Here is a 16520-nt window from a genome sequence, read left to right as displayed (position 1 = left end):
ACTTCAGGAAAGAAAGCAAGAAACTATGGAATCTTAGCAAAAGCGAGTTTTTTAATGTTTAAATGACTTTTTAAAAAAAATTTTTGGAATTATCATATAATTATACCATTTCTCCCTTCTCTTTCATCTCTCCAAACACTCCACTATGCTTCCAACTTTCTTTAAGATTGGCAGTTTCCTCTTTCCATCCGTATATACCCTGAAGAAATCCTAAGGCTTGGTAGCTTTGTTTTTTTTTGGTTTTTTTTTTGGTTTTTTTTTTGGTTTTTTTTTTTTTGTTGTTTTTTTTTGAAAGAAGATATTTCTCATCTGGTTAGACAAAAAAAAAAAAAAAAAAAAAAAAAAAAAAAAAAAAAAAAAAAAAAAAAAAAAAAAACAAAAAAACAAAAAACAAACCCCAACCAAAACAAAACAAAACAAAAAAAACCAACAACAACAAAACAAAAAAACAACTAAACCTGCCTCCATCTCATCTGGTCTGGTCTCAGTGGCAGGTTTGTCCTCTGCCTCATGCAGCCATATGGTAAAGAGCACAGGCTTTAGTCTCCTCTCCGCCTAACAGGCTCATCTTTGCTAGGCCAATTCATTTGATCACTCCATGGGCAAAAATGTCACAGGCTTATTTTAAAACTTCAAACACCTGCTGGTGTCATGGCTTAAGTTGCTTAGCTATGTCAGACATGATTTTGATACCATTGTGTTTAGTTTTCCCGATTAGGTGGAAGCCGGTGTAGTCTACAAAAACTGATGAGAGACATACCTATGAGTGTTGAAGATGTTATTTTGGTGACTCAGAATCTGTGCAGACTGAGCTTATTTCAGGTCAGCTTACTGTAGGCAAGGTCCTATAAGCTAGGTAATGGGCTAGAGGAAAGAGACTAAGAGAAAGCCAGGATACTATGACAAGAGGCGCAAAGATGGATTCTTAAATATGTCATAGAACTTGAAATGATTTGCCAAGTGGACAACAGAGTTGTCTCCTTTATTAGCACATTCAAACAGCAGCAGAAAAACAACCTTCATTTGGTTCTTACTGAGATTTATTGTTTTTGATAATACCACTTTTCAGAAGTATAGTCATGTGCTCACTTAAGACAGGCTGACAAAGTGAATACTCATATGTAATGCAAAGTACCTTTCAGGTTGTCTGTTAAGACATAGATAGTGCAGTGACAGGTCAGTCAAATGCCCACAGCAGACAGCAAACCCAAGCCTCCCTTTCCCAACACCTGATTATCCTTTTGCACCAAAGACCCCACAATGGAAAGCTGGCAAGACATAGAACACAGATGGCTACCAACTGACATGAAAAGTAAATTTTATTAAACATGTTTACATACATGAGTGGGAAGTTTATTTAAAAGCACAGGGGGGTTGTTAAGACAAGTGGTCAAAATAGAAAGATACTACCCAATTATAGTCGGTTGATTGTTGGCCACTAAGACAGAACGGAATCTAGTAGAAGTGCACCAATTGCTTCTGTTCTTCCTGCACAGCATGGTGGGTGGTGGTCAATCTGTGCCCTGTGGAATAATGGGCAGGAAATTCTGACATGTGTAAATAATAATAAATGATTCACTTGGTGCAGGCAGTATGTCTATGGATTAAAACCTAGTGTTTACACAGTGTCTACATGTGTTACAGCCCCACAGGAGGAATCTACACCAAAATATTTATTAGAAGGAATTTTGGTCCATACTACATCACGTTGTCCAGAGGGTAAAAAATAAAGTCCATCTATAGACATTTCACCCCAGACTCACACACTGAGTCTGGCTAAAACCTGCAAAATGTCTATAACAAAAACGGATGGCTTAGATTTCTTGGTTATTTCAGTATAGTAATTAACAAGCAAACTGTACAAGTACATGCAACATACAAGCCAGCCTATGTGGAGCTAACATACATTATTAAATAACCTTTTGTCTCTTTGCTTTTTTTCTTTCTTTTTCGTATTTTTTATACAAAATGTGCATGCAGCTTTGAACAGCTCCAAGTCATGCTGCTCTAACTGTGAAATCACAAAAGTTGAACGACTCATAAAAGGAAGGGGGAGCATATTGTTGCAGCTGCAGGACCAGGAGCCTGCAGCACATACACAGAAGGTCACAAGGGAAATCCAAGGCCAAGAAAACCCGAATGAAGAATATGCAAATTGGTATTTGGCTGTATTCTTTATCTTCCCCCAAAGTAAGATATTGTGCATTTAAAAAAATCAAGCTTTGTGCTTGCATTGACCTTAAAGAAATGTAAACTGAAATCCAATAAAAACATTAATTTAGTGCAGAGTATATGAACTGGAATTTCCAGTGCAATATTAAACAGCTCATACCATGTTCTTTCCAGGGCAGATGAGTCTACTCTGGGGCATGGCTGAGAAGCCTGGGCATAGCTGAAAGTGTCTTAGGCTCAAATCCATTCTTAGTCACCATTTTGGGGAGTTGAGAGCATGGTTTCTACTCATGAGTATCTTTTTTTTTCTTTTGTTATCAGGAAGTAAAAGGCATCACAAAAAGGGTTTCCAAAGCACTATTACGTGGCCAGCCTTCACCCCAGCATCAGTCGTAGATCGACTTCAAAGTCTTCCATGCCAAACAATGGGGAAAAAAAAATTATCTGGAATGCAAACAGATACGCTCTTCACTGAGAAGTGATTCTGTGACTACTAGTTTGGGTGGTGATTTTTATTGGGGAGGGGTTTAGGTGGGAAATTCCACATACAAGACTTGGAAGAACTGTAAACTGGCTGACTGAGATAATTTTCCCTGGCTTCACCTCGCCCAGATTTTGAAAACTTTTGGGAAAATGCTACAGAGACTGCTTCAGCCCTTTTTGGTACTTTTGGAAAAAGAAAGGAAGGGTCTCTGAGAACACCACTAATCCTGTTATGACAAAGCAAAGAAAGACAAAGACAAAAAAAATAATATTTAAAAAAATCCTAGTGGAGAGAACAAATACAGTGAAGACAGAGAAAGAGAGACAATGGGGAAAAACCCAGCAAACAACAATCAGCAAACAACAAAAGCACACAGAAGAACTAAAGAGTCTCAAACACCAGGGAAACAACACTGCTTGTGGTCTGTGCAGAAACGTGTGAAATACACCTTTTCACAGAGTGAGAGTTTCCAGTTTGTTCAATTTGGTGTGTGTGTGTGTGTGTGTGTGTGTGTGTGAACTTGAGGTTTCCTCTTTTTTTTTTTTTTTCCTATTTGCAAGAAGTGTTGGTGGCTCTCACTAGCATGTCGATTCTTACTGTCATTTGATTGACTGCCTTGTTCTGTCATACGAAGCCATGTTTTAAACAACAATTGGGACACATTATCGAAAAAACTACTACAGGCAAAACACAAGTTGATTGTCTGTCTCCAACAATGCTCTTGATCATGAAATATCTGGTTCTGATAATTATCCTGAAATGTAGAGTTTGGCTGGAAGGATAGGAGTTTACTATGACCGGATGCAGGGAGGCCCAGACGAACTTTCCAGAGATGATTGGGAAGCCCGGCGGGTCAGGGGAGTGAGTGTGGGATCCACCAGTGAGGACGGAGGGAACAATTTATACCATCCAATCACCATGCTGGACAGATCAAGTTCTTCCAACAAGATTTGAGCCACACCCATAAAGCATTTGTGGTCCATTCTTCCATAGTCACCCCAGACAATCACCTACAGACAGAGAAACATAATGTGAGTTTGAACTTCCTTTGTCCACATGTGAGGAGGACGTTCTGTAAAAGTGTGGAGTAGGTAAAGGTGAAGAAACAAGAATACCTAAGAGAAAGCATGCAAACAAATGTCTCTATATATGTTTATTCATATACATGTGGATATATATATATGCTTATATAAGTGTGTGACTTTTAGAAAATAAACAACAGCGAGGCTACAGTCATACACAACTTAAGACCTGAAAATCTAGGAAGGCAAAATAAGCTATCTGGAAGAGGGTGCAATGGAGCACACTTTCAATTGCTTCTGTAGTCATGCTGCATACTTCCTTTAAATTATAGACTCGCTGGTGAAGGTGGTATCCCTCCATGATATTCTCCACAGTTTGATTTAATCAGGTTAATAGTGAGCCAATGAGCTGACGGGCACTTATTATTATTATCTACACTCTTGCCAGACAAGCCCTCCAGTACATATATTTTTGGGGTCTGTGTTCTAATCCTGGGGTCATTTATAAAAGTTTGGTACTGAACCATTCATCTGTTTTGCACATCTAAGAATGCAAACCCTCATTTCTCCATGTTCGCCAACAAAGTGCTTTATTTCTGTGATCCTAAACTGTAATTTTTACTATAGAGATAATGATATTTAGGGCACAAAGTCATTAGAAACTTCGAAAGAGGTTATGTATGGAAGTACCTAAAATAGCTGAGTTATGTGTTTTCTTATACATTCTTCCTTTTTATAGCTCATGTCTGATACTGAGTAATAATCAGTCATTCTCATCATTTTGACATGGTATCTATTTCTGCATGTATCTATCTGTGTATATCTATGTCTATCATCTATCTATCTATCTATCTATCTATCTATCTATCTATCTATCATCTATCATTTATATATCTACAATCATCTATCAATCTATACCTATCCCTTGTCAATCCATCTCTCTATTAATCATATATTTATCTATTTATCTATCCATCTGTCAATCAGCCATCTATCAATTGTCTATCATTATTTATGTATCCATCTATCTATAATCATCTATCTATCTATCATCTATCTATCTATCATCTATCTATCTATCTATCTATCTATCTATCTATCTATACCTATCCCTTATCTATCTACCTATCTATTAATCATCTATTTATCTATTCATCTGTCATATAACTCTGTATTTTTTTACAGCTATGTATCAAGAAAAGAGGTTAAGGTTTGGAGAGGATAGAAACAAGAAGGAAAAGAGAAAGATGTTAAATTTTGTTTTTTCCCACTATATACATTGGATATTGTTAATGCCATACATACTGTACTATAACTTGACCAGTTTCTAACTTTCTACTCATGGTCATTAATAAGCTAGGCTTTCTGAAAAGATTTTCCTAAATGCTATCCACATTTTCAATGAGCTGATGTCATTAGCCAAGCAAAGTTTACTGACCTGAAGAACTTTACCCTGTGGACTTTCATCAAAAACCAGGGACTGCTGATACAAAGGATCGAGAGTTTTCCGTGCAATTCTTGTCTTCTTTTTGGCAATACAGGCTCCATTTTCCAAAAGATATACTTTCACATAGGGAGCTAAACCAAGATGAGTGGAGATATAAGAACATGTTGCTCGAATTCTATTTTTATTAGTCCAAACCTTACAGAGGATTGGAGATTCTTAGATGTATCCTAAACTGCTATGCACAATTCAGTCACTATAAACATTCAATTCCTTACAATCCATCACTGCTACTGTGACTTTCCTCATGTCAAATAAATGTCCCCTCAATGTCTTGACTCATTTACTTGAGTCAGGGCTGGCATGAAAGTGCAGGTCTACATTTTATACCTCAGTGCTTTTTCTTTTGTAGTTTTAGGTATGCAGAAAAAATATTTAGCATAAGAAATGGCTATAATTATTTTTTAAAATAACAGCATTTTCCTAGTCCTTCTCAACAAAATAATTATAAAAAGGAAACCCAGATCCATTTTTACAAAATCAAAGATCATAGAAATTGTGTCTTAAGAAATCAAATGATGCAAAATCAAGAATATAAAATTCAAATGCATTATTATTTGCACCCTTTTGGCTAAGATCAAACATAAACCTACATGTAACAAAATAATCAAGATTTTCCATATTTAAGTCTTGCCCAGGGGCTGGAGGTATGGCTCAATAGTTAAGAGCACATACTACTCTAGCAGAGGATCCAGGATCAGTTCCTAGCACCCATATGACAGGTTATAACAATCTGTAATTCCAGTTCCAGGTGGTCCAATGTTTTCTTCTGCCCCCATGAGTGTTGCATGCATGCATATATGTTTCATTCACTAAACACATAACGGTTAAAATAAATACACCTTAAAAGAGCCCTGCCCTAAAAGGTACAACTTTTCCTTACCGGGTGTAGATTTGGAGCCAGGTTTTTGTGTAAGGCTCCGGGCTCTGATAACCTCAACCTCCAACTGACCTTTCTTATCCTCCATCCCGATTTGGATATCGCCTGCAAGTGAAGACAAACCAAAATGTCAGCTTCTACTCAAGTTGGGAGGTCAGAAAAGAAGATGGCTGAAGATTGACAGATACAGAACTGTTATCTCCGTGATGGGAGATAACTGCTGACACAAATACTCCTCTCAAATCCACTTTTCTTTCTCAGGCTACAAGTCAATTTGTTAAAGTATTTTACATTTTTTTTCTTGTACTAATCCATGTTTAATGCTTATAATGTTTATCTGCTTTTTGATGCATGTTTTGAGTGCATGTGTGTGTGTGTGTGTGTGTGTGTGTGTGACTATCAGAGGACAACTTGCCAGGGTTTGGTTTTCTCTTCTCACCATGTGCATCTTGGGTTGAACGCAGGTTTTCAGTTTGATAACAAGTACCTTTTATCAATGGTTCCCATATCCATCTTTAGAGATGTGCATGCTAGTTGAAGAAGAATTGCTAACCACAGTATTAAGGTGTTTACAAGATGTGTGTGCTCTGGTGTCGTCTTCCTGCCCTTCTGCTACCTACCATATTTATTCAGCAATGATAAGGTATAATTGTCTCATTTTCGATATTAAGAGAGAAAGCCACTGGTAATACTTTGGTCAGTACGATAACAACTTCATAAATACTGTTTGCATGACAATGTATTTTTGTTGCAATGACACCACAGACCATGAAATGGACAACACTTTTACCTATTTAAGAAGTCTTCTGTTGATGGAAATATGGGTTGTTTACATTACTGCCATTTGAGGTATAATGAACAATTTTATAAAAATTGCCACCTGGGTGGAGGTGGCACATCCATTTAATCCCAGAGCTTGGGAAGCAGAGGCAGGTGACTCTGAGTTCAAGGACAGCCTGGTATACAGAGTGAGTTCCAGGACAAACAGGGCTACACAGAGAAACCCTATCTTGAAAACAAAACAAAATAAAACAATAACAAAAAGAATTATCAAATACCTTTTTGGTTATGTCCTGAATAATAAATTTCCAGATTTTAAGTATATAGATCTAACTATATAGTCTGTCAAAATGCTCACACATGTCACCAAGTGTCCATTATAAAAGCTGTGCCCATGTTTTGGACATTCAAAAGTTCCACATGTATTATCAAGTGTTCAATATAAAGACTGTGCCTATGTGTCCTATCAGCAGATGTCTTTCCACTTCTCACACTAACAGATATTAGTTTAGAAATAGGTAATTTAGTCACAGTGGTGGTAAAAGGTGCATTTCATTGATTCCTGGGGAAGTTAGGTTTTTGAAGTTCAAGCACATCTTGATATAAAAACTCACATTATCATCTAGAATGAGTTAGAGAGAGACCTCTTCTTTTTATGTCTTAGAAGTTCTGGCTTCAGAATTTTCATGTCTCTTGTATTCATGGTTTTAAAATTCATTTGTGAAACTATTTGGAACTATTTCTCCAAGGTTTTAGTTGGGTTCATGTTAAGTAATAACGGCTACAATTCCACTTGGGAATGCCATGACTTCTATTTCTCCACACAAGCTTTATGTTAGCTGATATTTTTTGATGACTTAGTAACTGTTTATCTTAAATAATATTTCATATGTTAAATGTTTGTATAAATGATACTACTAAGCAAATTTCTTCCATATTCTAGTAACATATTTTGGTGTGTGTATGTTTGTGTGTGTGTGTGTGTGTGTGTGTGTGTGTGTGTGTGTGTACATGTTCACAGAGACCAGAGGAAGACAGGAAATCCCATTAAGATAGAGATGTGGTGTGAGTGTGAGCAGCCAGATTGGATTCTGAATGGAGCTGGATTCTCTTCAAGGTTAGTTCTTGTTCTTAGTCACTAAGCCATCTCCCCAGACCACTATCTATTTTTCTATTTTGTGAATGTCATATTTAATTTACTTACTCTTGATTGAGGTTACTGCCTTATTCTATTTTGAACTGTTACAAAGCATGCAGCAGAGACATTCCCAAGAATAGATAGCTGAAGTTGTATTGTTGAGTTACAGTATATAAACATTTTCATTTTTGCTACAGACCACCATATTATGCCAGCCAATGATTTACTTCTCTGAGCACTATATAACATTTGAATGTAGGGACCAAGATAAAGTGTATATTGTAGAGCTATAAGTCACCCCTAAATAGTAGTCTTTTTAAAAAACTTAATTACTGTAAGATTTCACCAAACATGTTCTTACATGCTGATATAAATATATTTCTTCTTGATTAATGTAGTTAATTACATTCCTTTTCGATCATTACATCAGCCATGTACTTATGGGAAAATGTTAGTTGTGTTATTATTACTTTTAATATTACTGGGTTTGTGTTACTTGGGTTCATGGAGAGTTTTGAAAGTATGGGTTCAGGAGGAAAACTAGAGTTGGGATGAACTGTGTGATAGAAGAATCTACTTTAAAAAACAGTTTCAGTTTGGGAAATTCACTGAATTTTAAAATGTGGCTTCTACTATGCACACTCTTCCTGAGTTCTGGATCAATGCTTATATAAATATACAAACATACATACATCATACATTCATAATGCATACATACATACACTAGCACTGTTATTTCCCATTCCTTATCTTCCTATTCATTCTTCCCATTCTTCTCTGGATATGGTCTTATGGCTTACCTTTTAGTTAATCAATTTCCCCACCCCTAACTTTCCTTGAACAATGCAATCTTTCAATTATTATTTTAATTACATTTATCAGTTCTAGAAAACTCAGGGTTTTTTTCCATAACTTTTCATTATTTCTTATACTTCTCAACCTTATTCTTTTGGCTCTTTGAGATTTATAATCATTTGAAAATTTTTAGTTTGCATATGTGCATCTTCAGGTGTTCATGCCCCATTTAGGAGTGTCTGTGAGGTCATATGAAGGTGTTGGATCCCCTGGAGTTCACAGTTACAGCCATTTGATATGGGTGTTATGAAATAGGGTCCTTTGGGATATCAGCAAGTGTTAACCATGCCATCTTTCTAATTCCCTTCAGTCTAACCATTTAACTTTAATATATGGACTCAGTTTGAGTTGGTGTCTATTTTCTGGTGCTTTTGTATTTAAGATAAACATCCCCCTCTTTTTTTTTTTTTTTGACTGGTTACCTGGGTTTGTTATCTAGTGATTGTATTTACAATATTGTTTTTAGGAAAAAAAAAAGATGTTATTGGGCTTGCAATTTGCTTCAGAAATACTTTACTTTTATTTCTATAAAGTGTTGTATCCCTATAAACTGCATGCAATCTCTGATCGCTTTGAGGAGTAAATTAGGCGATTCTAATTCCCTACTCATAGAGATCCCCATACATATCCAGCTTAGCTATGTTTTCAAAGTAGATATAGACCGTTTAATCTGAACCGTGAACAAAAGTTGGTAACCAGGTTGACTCATATTAACCTCCAATTCATGTAAGAAAAGTAATTCCTCCAGTGGAAGAATTAGTGTTCTAGGAACCTGGATTTCAGGTGGACAGCTAGCTATGGATTTTATGTGAACCCCACCTCATCTGTGATGAAGCGACATAGCCATAATTCTTTCAAGCATTTATTTTTTATTTTGTTCTTTAAGTTTGTGACCTGTGAATCATAACATACAGCTGTGTTGTGATCCTTCAATGTCATTTATACTTTATGTGTGAGAACAGTAATACCTTTTCTCATTTGTAGTTCTACTATGCAATTTTAAATGACCTTGTCAACCATAAAACTGCAGAAGAATAATCCTTACCCATGGCTGGTGTGGCGAGGGTTTGACGACCAACAAGCTGGGCTGGCCCCAATCCATCAAGGAAATCACTGAATTGACTGTCAGGTCCTACTCGAACTCCAGGAAATATTAAGCTACAGCAAACAAATAAGAGCAAAACCAAATTAGACTTCTTGCTCGTTTCTTTTTAAGTAGTTCTGATCAGCAGACCTATACCCCAGTTGGTAGTTGGTTTACTGTTTATTCATGTTACCTATGAGGCAAGCATATGAAGCTCAACACTTCATTTGATTGAGAGGAAGGAGTTTTATCATCAGAAACCATCTAGGACAGACAGAAACGTAACATGTTTTCCTGAAGATGGCCTATCATATTGCATGGTCTGCAATGGAAGAACTTATTTGCAAGGTCTTCAGAAGTTTTTTCACATAATTGATTCTTGTTATTCTATTTCCTGTTATTACTGAATAGTATAATGGTCTCTAGGCATTATCCCACCTTATTGGGCAGAGTTTCTGCAGATCAGTGAAGCTGTATTATCTTTTATCAAAGCTATGTAGACAAATAAATGATTTCTTAATTCCTAATAATCATTCTATAGAATTCCCAAAATTATACTAGTAGTTTTGAGCCCTCTACAGAAAGGGCTGGAAAGAGAGCTAATTGTACTAGGATAGAAAGCAGGTTTGGATCAAATTTATGATCAGGGAAAATATTGCTTCTAGGATGGTTGTAAAACCATTATCTGATAACTAAACATCATAAACTGGGATTGGACTATTTATTGTAAACACAAGGATAAAAGATAAAATATGGACTGGAATTATCTATATAAAACTTCAATGCTAATGAGATTCAAGGCAGATGATTTGCCTCTTGACAAAACCATGCTAATTTATGACATAAAAATTATTGTTTTAAACTCTTAATGAACCTGTGGAGCTAGTGGCAGAAAATGAATGTTTAATTAGACAACTAGTCTTAATGGAAACACATGTAAACATCTCTGTTGCAACGTCTTATTCAATTTTGATTTGAATTTATGCTTTAAACTTGTGAACTTTTGAGAAAAAATGTCTCTTGGAATATCATATGATCATGTATCTTGGGGAGATATAAGAATTAAGCACGACAATAGAAAGTAGTTTCCCTTTTTTCTTTCTCTCAGAAATAAAGATTCAAGTCTCTTTTCAAAATGAGTGCTTCTTTCTGCAAGCAAAATTTCTTCTAGCTGACAAAGAGTTAATGAACTCCTTGCACTCCAATGATTGACCAGCAGGTGGGAAATAACTTAATCCCCTGCTGTTAAACCTCAGGTGTTAAACTCCAAAGCCAGCAGGTTTTTAACCACAGAATAAGCAAGAAAGTATTCAGTATTTCAGAAGCTATCAGCTTCTAGCATCCAGTACAGTTAGAAGGTTTCCTACAAAACCTGATACCATCAGCCTTTTGTCCTTCGTCCTATACATTCCCCTTACCAGAGCAGGCTTCTGGCAGTTTATAATCTCAATCTCACTTTAAGGCCTGAGGCTCCATTCAGGAAGACTGTTATAGTTTATCAACTTTTCTAGATACTTGTAATTCAATCTTATTAACTATACATGTTTACTCATGAACATTTTAAACAACTGCTAGTATATTTAATAAATATAGGACATAAATATAACCTCTTACAGAGAATACACTTAACATCTTCCATTTTGAAAATTTGTAGTTATTACTACTGTGTGTATAATGTAAGGTGTGTGTGTGTGTGTGTACATACAAAGTCATGCACCTGCCATGGCTTTGTACAGAGGTCAGAAGTCAACCTTTAGAAACCAGTTTTCTCCTATCATCTTTAAGTGGGTTCCCGGCATCGAAATCAGGTCATTAGGTACAACCTTTACCTAGGAAGCTATTTGGCAAACCCTGATTTATTCAGATTTAAGGGGGCAAAAATACTAGTGGCTTGGTAATTATGAAAAACTTTTGTTTCATCTCTTGTAACCCACTAAGCAAACATAGTGGTTATTTAGAAGAATCATTTCTTCCTAAAGAATCCAGTTTTAACCCCCCAAATTTTAAACTTAGAAAAAGATGCAGATGTTGTTAAGTAACTGCACAAATTAGTAAAAGTACTCACAAAGAAACAGAAAAAAATGTGTCTCTATACTTTCAAATTTAATCAATTTTAGAACTAAAAACTTTAATTAGAAACATGAGGCAGATAGAGTCTTCCCCTCTCCCCCCACAATAAGGTAGAGATGAATTAGTGGTATTTTAAAAAACAGGATAATGTAAGTCTCCTATGTGTAAAAATGAGTCAGGCTTACAATATCATACAGCTCAGAATAGTTTAGAGAGAAATTGGGAACTCAGAAATCAGTTTCTTGCTTCTAAATTTTCATTCAGGAGCTTCTGGTGACAGAGCCAGGCCGTATGCTTCCTATATGAAAGAATTTATTAAATGTGGCATTTCTATACTAACTGTTCAGTGAAGGACCTTGTTTTATTTCTTTGACAGATTTGAACAGGTGCAGGGATATGTCTGCAGGTGTTTCCAGGATGTCAGGTTGCTTTGAAACAGGTGGGGAAATTCCTGGGCACAGGAATAAGTGACTCAGAAGGAGTCCCAAAGAACCCATTCTTCAAGGCCACATGCAGCAAGACGTCACATCACTTACTTTCCTTCCGAGCTATAACTGTTGATGCTGCCATCCGTGGACTCCCGGCTTGGCTGTCTCACCATCTTCCGCATTTCAGCCGCCATTCCCGTTTCCGTGCTCCTCTGGATAGTGCTCTTCAACTTCTTGTGGCCTGACTCTGTTGGGAGAGAATGGAAACAAGAACCAAGTTTTAGTTTAGCCACTTTTTTTTCCCTCACCTGAATAGCCATTGGCTCTGCAAAAGCAATAGTTACTTTTCGTTGGCATTAAATGTTTTATGAGAACAGCTCTAGTTGAAGGGAATATGGTTAACCGTCTTCCCAAAGAGTACTTTCATGGATTGGTTAGCGGTAGGTACGGCAGGCCACTGCTCCAGGGATGGCCCGGGGTCTCTGAGAACAGAAGTGAACTAGTGTGGTACAGCGGTGAAAACATTATCGAAAAGAACGGATCTGGCACTGGATTGTTAGACGGAAAATAATACTGAGCAACTTAACAGGTTCTTAATCTGAAACAGTCCAACTGTGCAGAAGCAGACCTACAGGAATGGGCCATCTCCAAAAATTAGCAGACTCCTCAAAATGAAAAACTCTATAGTATTGGTGCTTCCATGTCTCACCAACCTTCATGTAAAGGAGCAGTGATTCTTTAGTTTCTTTGATGGCTTTTACAACACCTTAATTTACTGCATGTAGTCTAGTTTCAGTATATAAAATATGCACCCACCCACCTGTAAAACTTTCATTCCCCATTATCTTTCAAAAATGCAGGCATCTAAGTACAGTTCTAAATATGTCATATCAAAGGAGACATCTTACCCTCTCATTTGGTCACTGTATCTCCTCTTTAATTTGTATAATCAAAGATATAATAGATGTCACGCTCTACATGTTCTTCTTATAGGTGTTTTGATGGGCTTATTACATTTTTACTGCTCACTTTCTTATTGCTATTTCTTGATAGAGCCAATGCATGTATGTTATAGAGTGTTCAGGCATTACAGAAATAGCAAGCACTGGAGATGGTCTTTATCTCCGTGTCCTATTTTGTTACTCATTTTTGCTCATGGCATACCTGCCATAAAACATCTATCTACTTACAGCTAAATCAATATCCAGAACCGCAGGTGACATGTGAGTGTTGGTCAGTGTCATCCGTATATATGTTGCATGCATGGATGAACAGTGAAAAAAAAATAAAACCAGAAGAGCTCTATTAAACACAATGGGACATTATACACACTCGGAAATGATTTTCTCATTCCATTTAATATACCCTACAAAAGTTGGCATTCTTCCACTAGACAGCAGTGCCGATTCCAAACTAAACCAAGTCTTCAGTTACAGACATTCCAGTTATGATAGGATTTTTTTTTTGCAGAATAAATTCCTAGAGACTAAAATGCTAGTATTTTCATTGCAATTTCTAAATTGCCTTTCAAAAGAATAATGTGGCCATAACAATGCTAACAAGACTCAGAAGGATGACCCGATTTCCCACTAGAGATTCAGCCTGTCCAATTACATTAAAATATTAGTGCAGCAGGTCTGTGATTGGACAGGGAGAAGGGAGGCAGAGCTAAGAGTTGGGGAGAGAGAGGTGCCCCTCTCAGGTAAGGGAGGAGAAGAGAGCATGGACAGGAAGAAGATCCTGATTCCTGGTAGTCTTTTTTTGTTTTGTTTTTTGTTGTTGTTTTTGTTTGTTTGTTTGTTTTTTCGACACAGGTTTTCTCTGTGTAGTCCTGGCTGTCCTGGAACTCACTTTGTAGACCAGGCTGGCCTCGAACTCAGAAATCCACCTGCCTCTGCCTCCCAAGTGCTGGGATTAAAGGCATGCGCCACCACCACCGCCCAGCGATTCCTGGTAGTCTTAAATAGCCACAGGTAGCTATGGATCTCATATAGAGACAGAATAATTGGGGTAACTTGTCTAATCAGGTGGGGCAGCTTGTATCATTATCATTTGGCTCTGAAATTATTGGGTGGGCACCTTGTGAATTGAGAACTGTTGATATATAAATCTGACTGGTTAATTATAAGCTTCAAGAGTTTTGTTTTACTGAGTTACTGGAATGTGGGATTGCTGACCAGAAGGGTTATAGCTGAGAGGCAGCAAACCAGAGAGAGCTGGGGAGGCTGCGATCGGTCATTCCATTGGTGGTAGCCTTGGAGGCAGCTGAGTTGGAGGGCAGAGCAGAGATCATGGAACTCTGAGTCAGTCTCCAAGAGATAAGAACAGGCCAGCCATTGCTGCCAGTGCATCCTTGGCCAGCCCACCAGGGCTGAGAGTTGCCAGCAATAGTGTGGGGAGGCCTGTTTTTTGTTTTTTTGTTTTGTTTTGTTTTAATTATTTCTCAGAACAGTGTTTCTTTTTCCCTTTTTCCTTCCTTCCTTCCTTCCTTCTTTCCTTCCTTCCTTCCTTCCTTCCTTCCTTCCTTCCTTCCTTCCTTCCTTCTTTTTTAGGTCTCTTGTCTTTCTCATGTGACTTGTTTTTGTAGAACATGTGTACATACAGAAGACAGGAACTTCATGCCACTGAAAATGCTGTTGGTATTTATTCATTTATATACTAAGCTTGCTTCTTGGGCATACTTCATTTAGAAAATAAGTATGTTGTTAGAGCATCTTTCATTCATGTGCATATACTGGGTAGATCCTACTTCAGAAACAGGAGAAAGCCATAGAAATACAAATTGAATATTCTAATCCAAAAATTCAACATCAGAACTACCTCAAAAGTCCCAAACATTTTGGGTACCAACATGATGTCACAAGCAAAATATTCCTCTTGTAATAGTCTGTGATAAAAAAAAAATTAGATAGACTAAAAGGACTTCTGAAATAGGGAAAATCAGTTTTCATAAGGATGTGGCCCCTGGTAATGCTAACCACATTCCAGAAGATAGTCCACACCATGAGCAAATGATCAGCACCAAGAAGAATCAGTGGAATATATATAAAAAAAATGAATACGTGAAGTTGGAAAGGAGAGGGAATGAGATAAGGGGATGAGTTTGAGAAGAATATGATCAATTTATACCGTATGCATGGATGAACAGTGTAAAAACTGTTTAAAGTATTATACTAAAATACCCAGGCTATGGGTATACAGCATATGAAACATATACAAACATCATGCTCAGACTTGAGTCCCATCCCTAAAATCTTAATCTGTATATGTAAATACCACAATGTGTATAAAAAATGTATAAATGTCATGAAATATTTCTGCAGCCAAGCACTTTACATGAACGATGTTTCTTCTGCACTATCAAGTATCTGGACAAGTGGAGTTATGGGGATCATTTGCTAAGGGCTTGTGAGGCAGAAGGGCCATGGTGGGGCATCAATTCATAATGTAAACAGTACCCAAGGGTAGAAGGTAGACTATAAATGGTGACGCTCTATTGGGAGTTGAAGGAAGCTGCTAAGAGGATTGGTGGTTAGGAGTCTTGAGTAACATGGTTTTCATTCATGCTTTCACTCATCCTTCTATCCAGTAATTGCTTATGAAGAACTTCTTATGATCATACTCAATTCTAGGTCCCAGAGACATATTAAAAATTAGATGTTCTGCTACCATGAAGATTACATTACACTTGATATACACAGAGGAAAACAATGAAGATATATTATTGTTGGCCTTAGGTGCTGTGAATTAAACACTGGACAGAGTAAGAATAATACAGAGTGATGGGCTGAGCAGCAAAGGCTTCATTTGAAAAGCCAAGAAGGAAGTGTTCTGTACAGTACGGTGGGTCCTGGTAATGGCAGCAGGGAGGAGGAGCACACTGGTGGTTGGTACAAAGATGGTTTTTCTTACAAGAGCTCATAGGTCCAGGTTTTCTGATGATGACAAGACTCTGATAGAAGCCATCTAGGAAAGGCCATGGCAAGCAAGTGAGCTTCCCAGGGATGGCCCACCACTTCGAATGGCTGTGATGGGTTCACTCTGGAGCGGCATGGTTCCAGAGACTCTGTCCCAGGATTGCTTCTTGCTGCTGATATGCCTTT

At 37.3% G+C, this 16520-nt stretch overlaps 1 protein-coding gene across 50 annotated transcripts in view; it reads right to left on the bottom strand.

Moving 5' to 3' along the window:
- Positions 1-949: 949 nt before the first annotated feature.
- Rims1 (regulating synaptic membrane exocytosis 1) overlaps positions 950-16520 on the bottom strand; it is a 468064-nt gene continuing 452493 nt past the window's right edge. For all 50 annotated transcript variants that reach the window (XM_076915149.1, XM_076915147.1, XM_076915179.1 and 47 more), the window contains 5 exons: positions 12526-12664; positions 9881-9993; positions 6066-6167; positions 5117-5256; positions 950-3666 (listed from right to left, as the gene is read on the bottom strand). In XM_076915149.1, coding sequence (XP_076771264.1) covers positions 3448-3666; positions 5117-5256; positions 6066-6167; positions 9881-9993; positions 12526-12664 — 713 coding nt within the window. In that variant the 3' untranslated portion in view covers positions 950-3447. The remainder of the gene's footprint in view (positions 3667-5116; positions 5257-6065; positions 6168-9880; positions 9994-12525; positions 12665-16520) is intronic.

The sequence above is a fragment of the Arvicanthis niloticus genome, chromosome 17, assembly GCF_011762505.2.
Source record: "Arvicanthis niloticus isolate mArvNil1 chromosome 17, mArvNil1.pat.X, whole genome shotgun sequence".
In the NCBI taxonomy this organism is placed as follows: domain Eukaryota; kingdom Metazoa; phylum Chordata; class Mammalia; order Rodentia; family Muridae; genus Arvicanthis; species Arvicanthis niloticus.
This window is presented reverse-complemented; position numbering and strand designations above follow the sequence as displayed.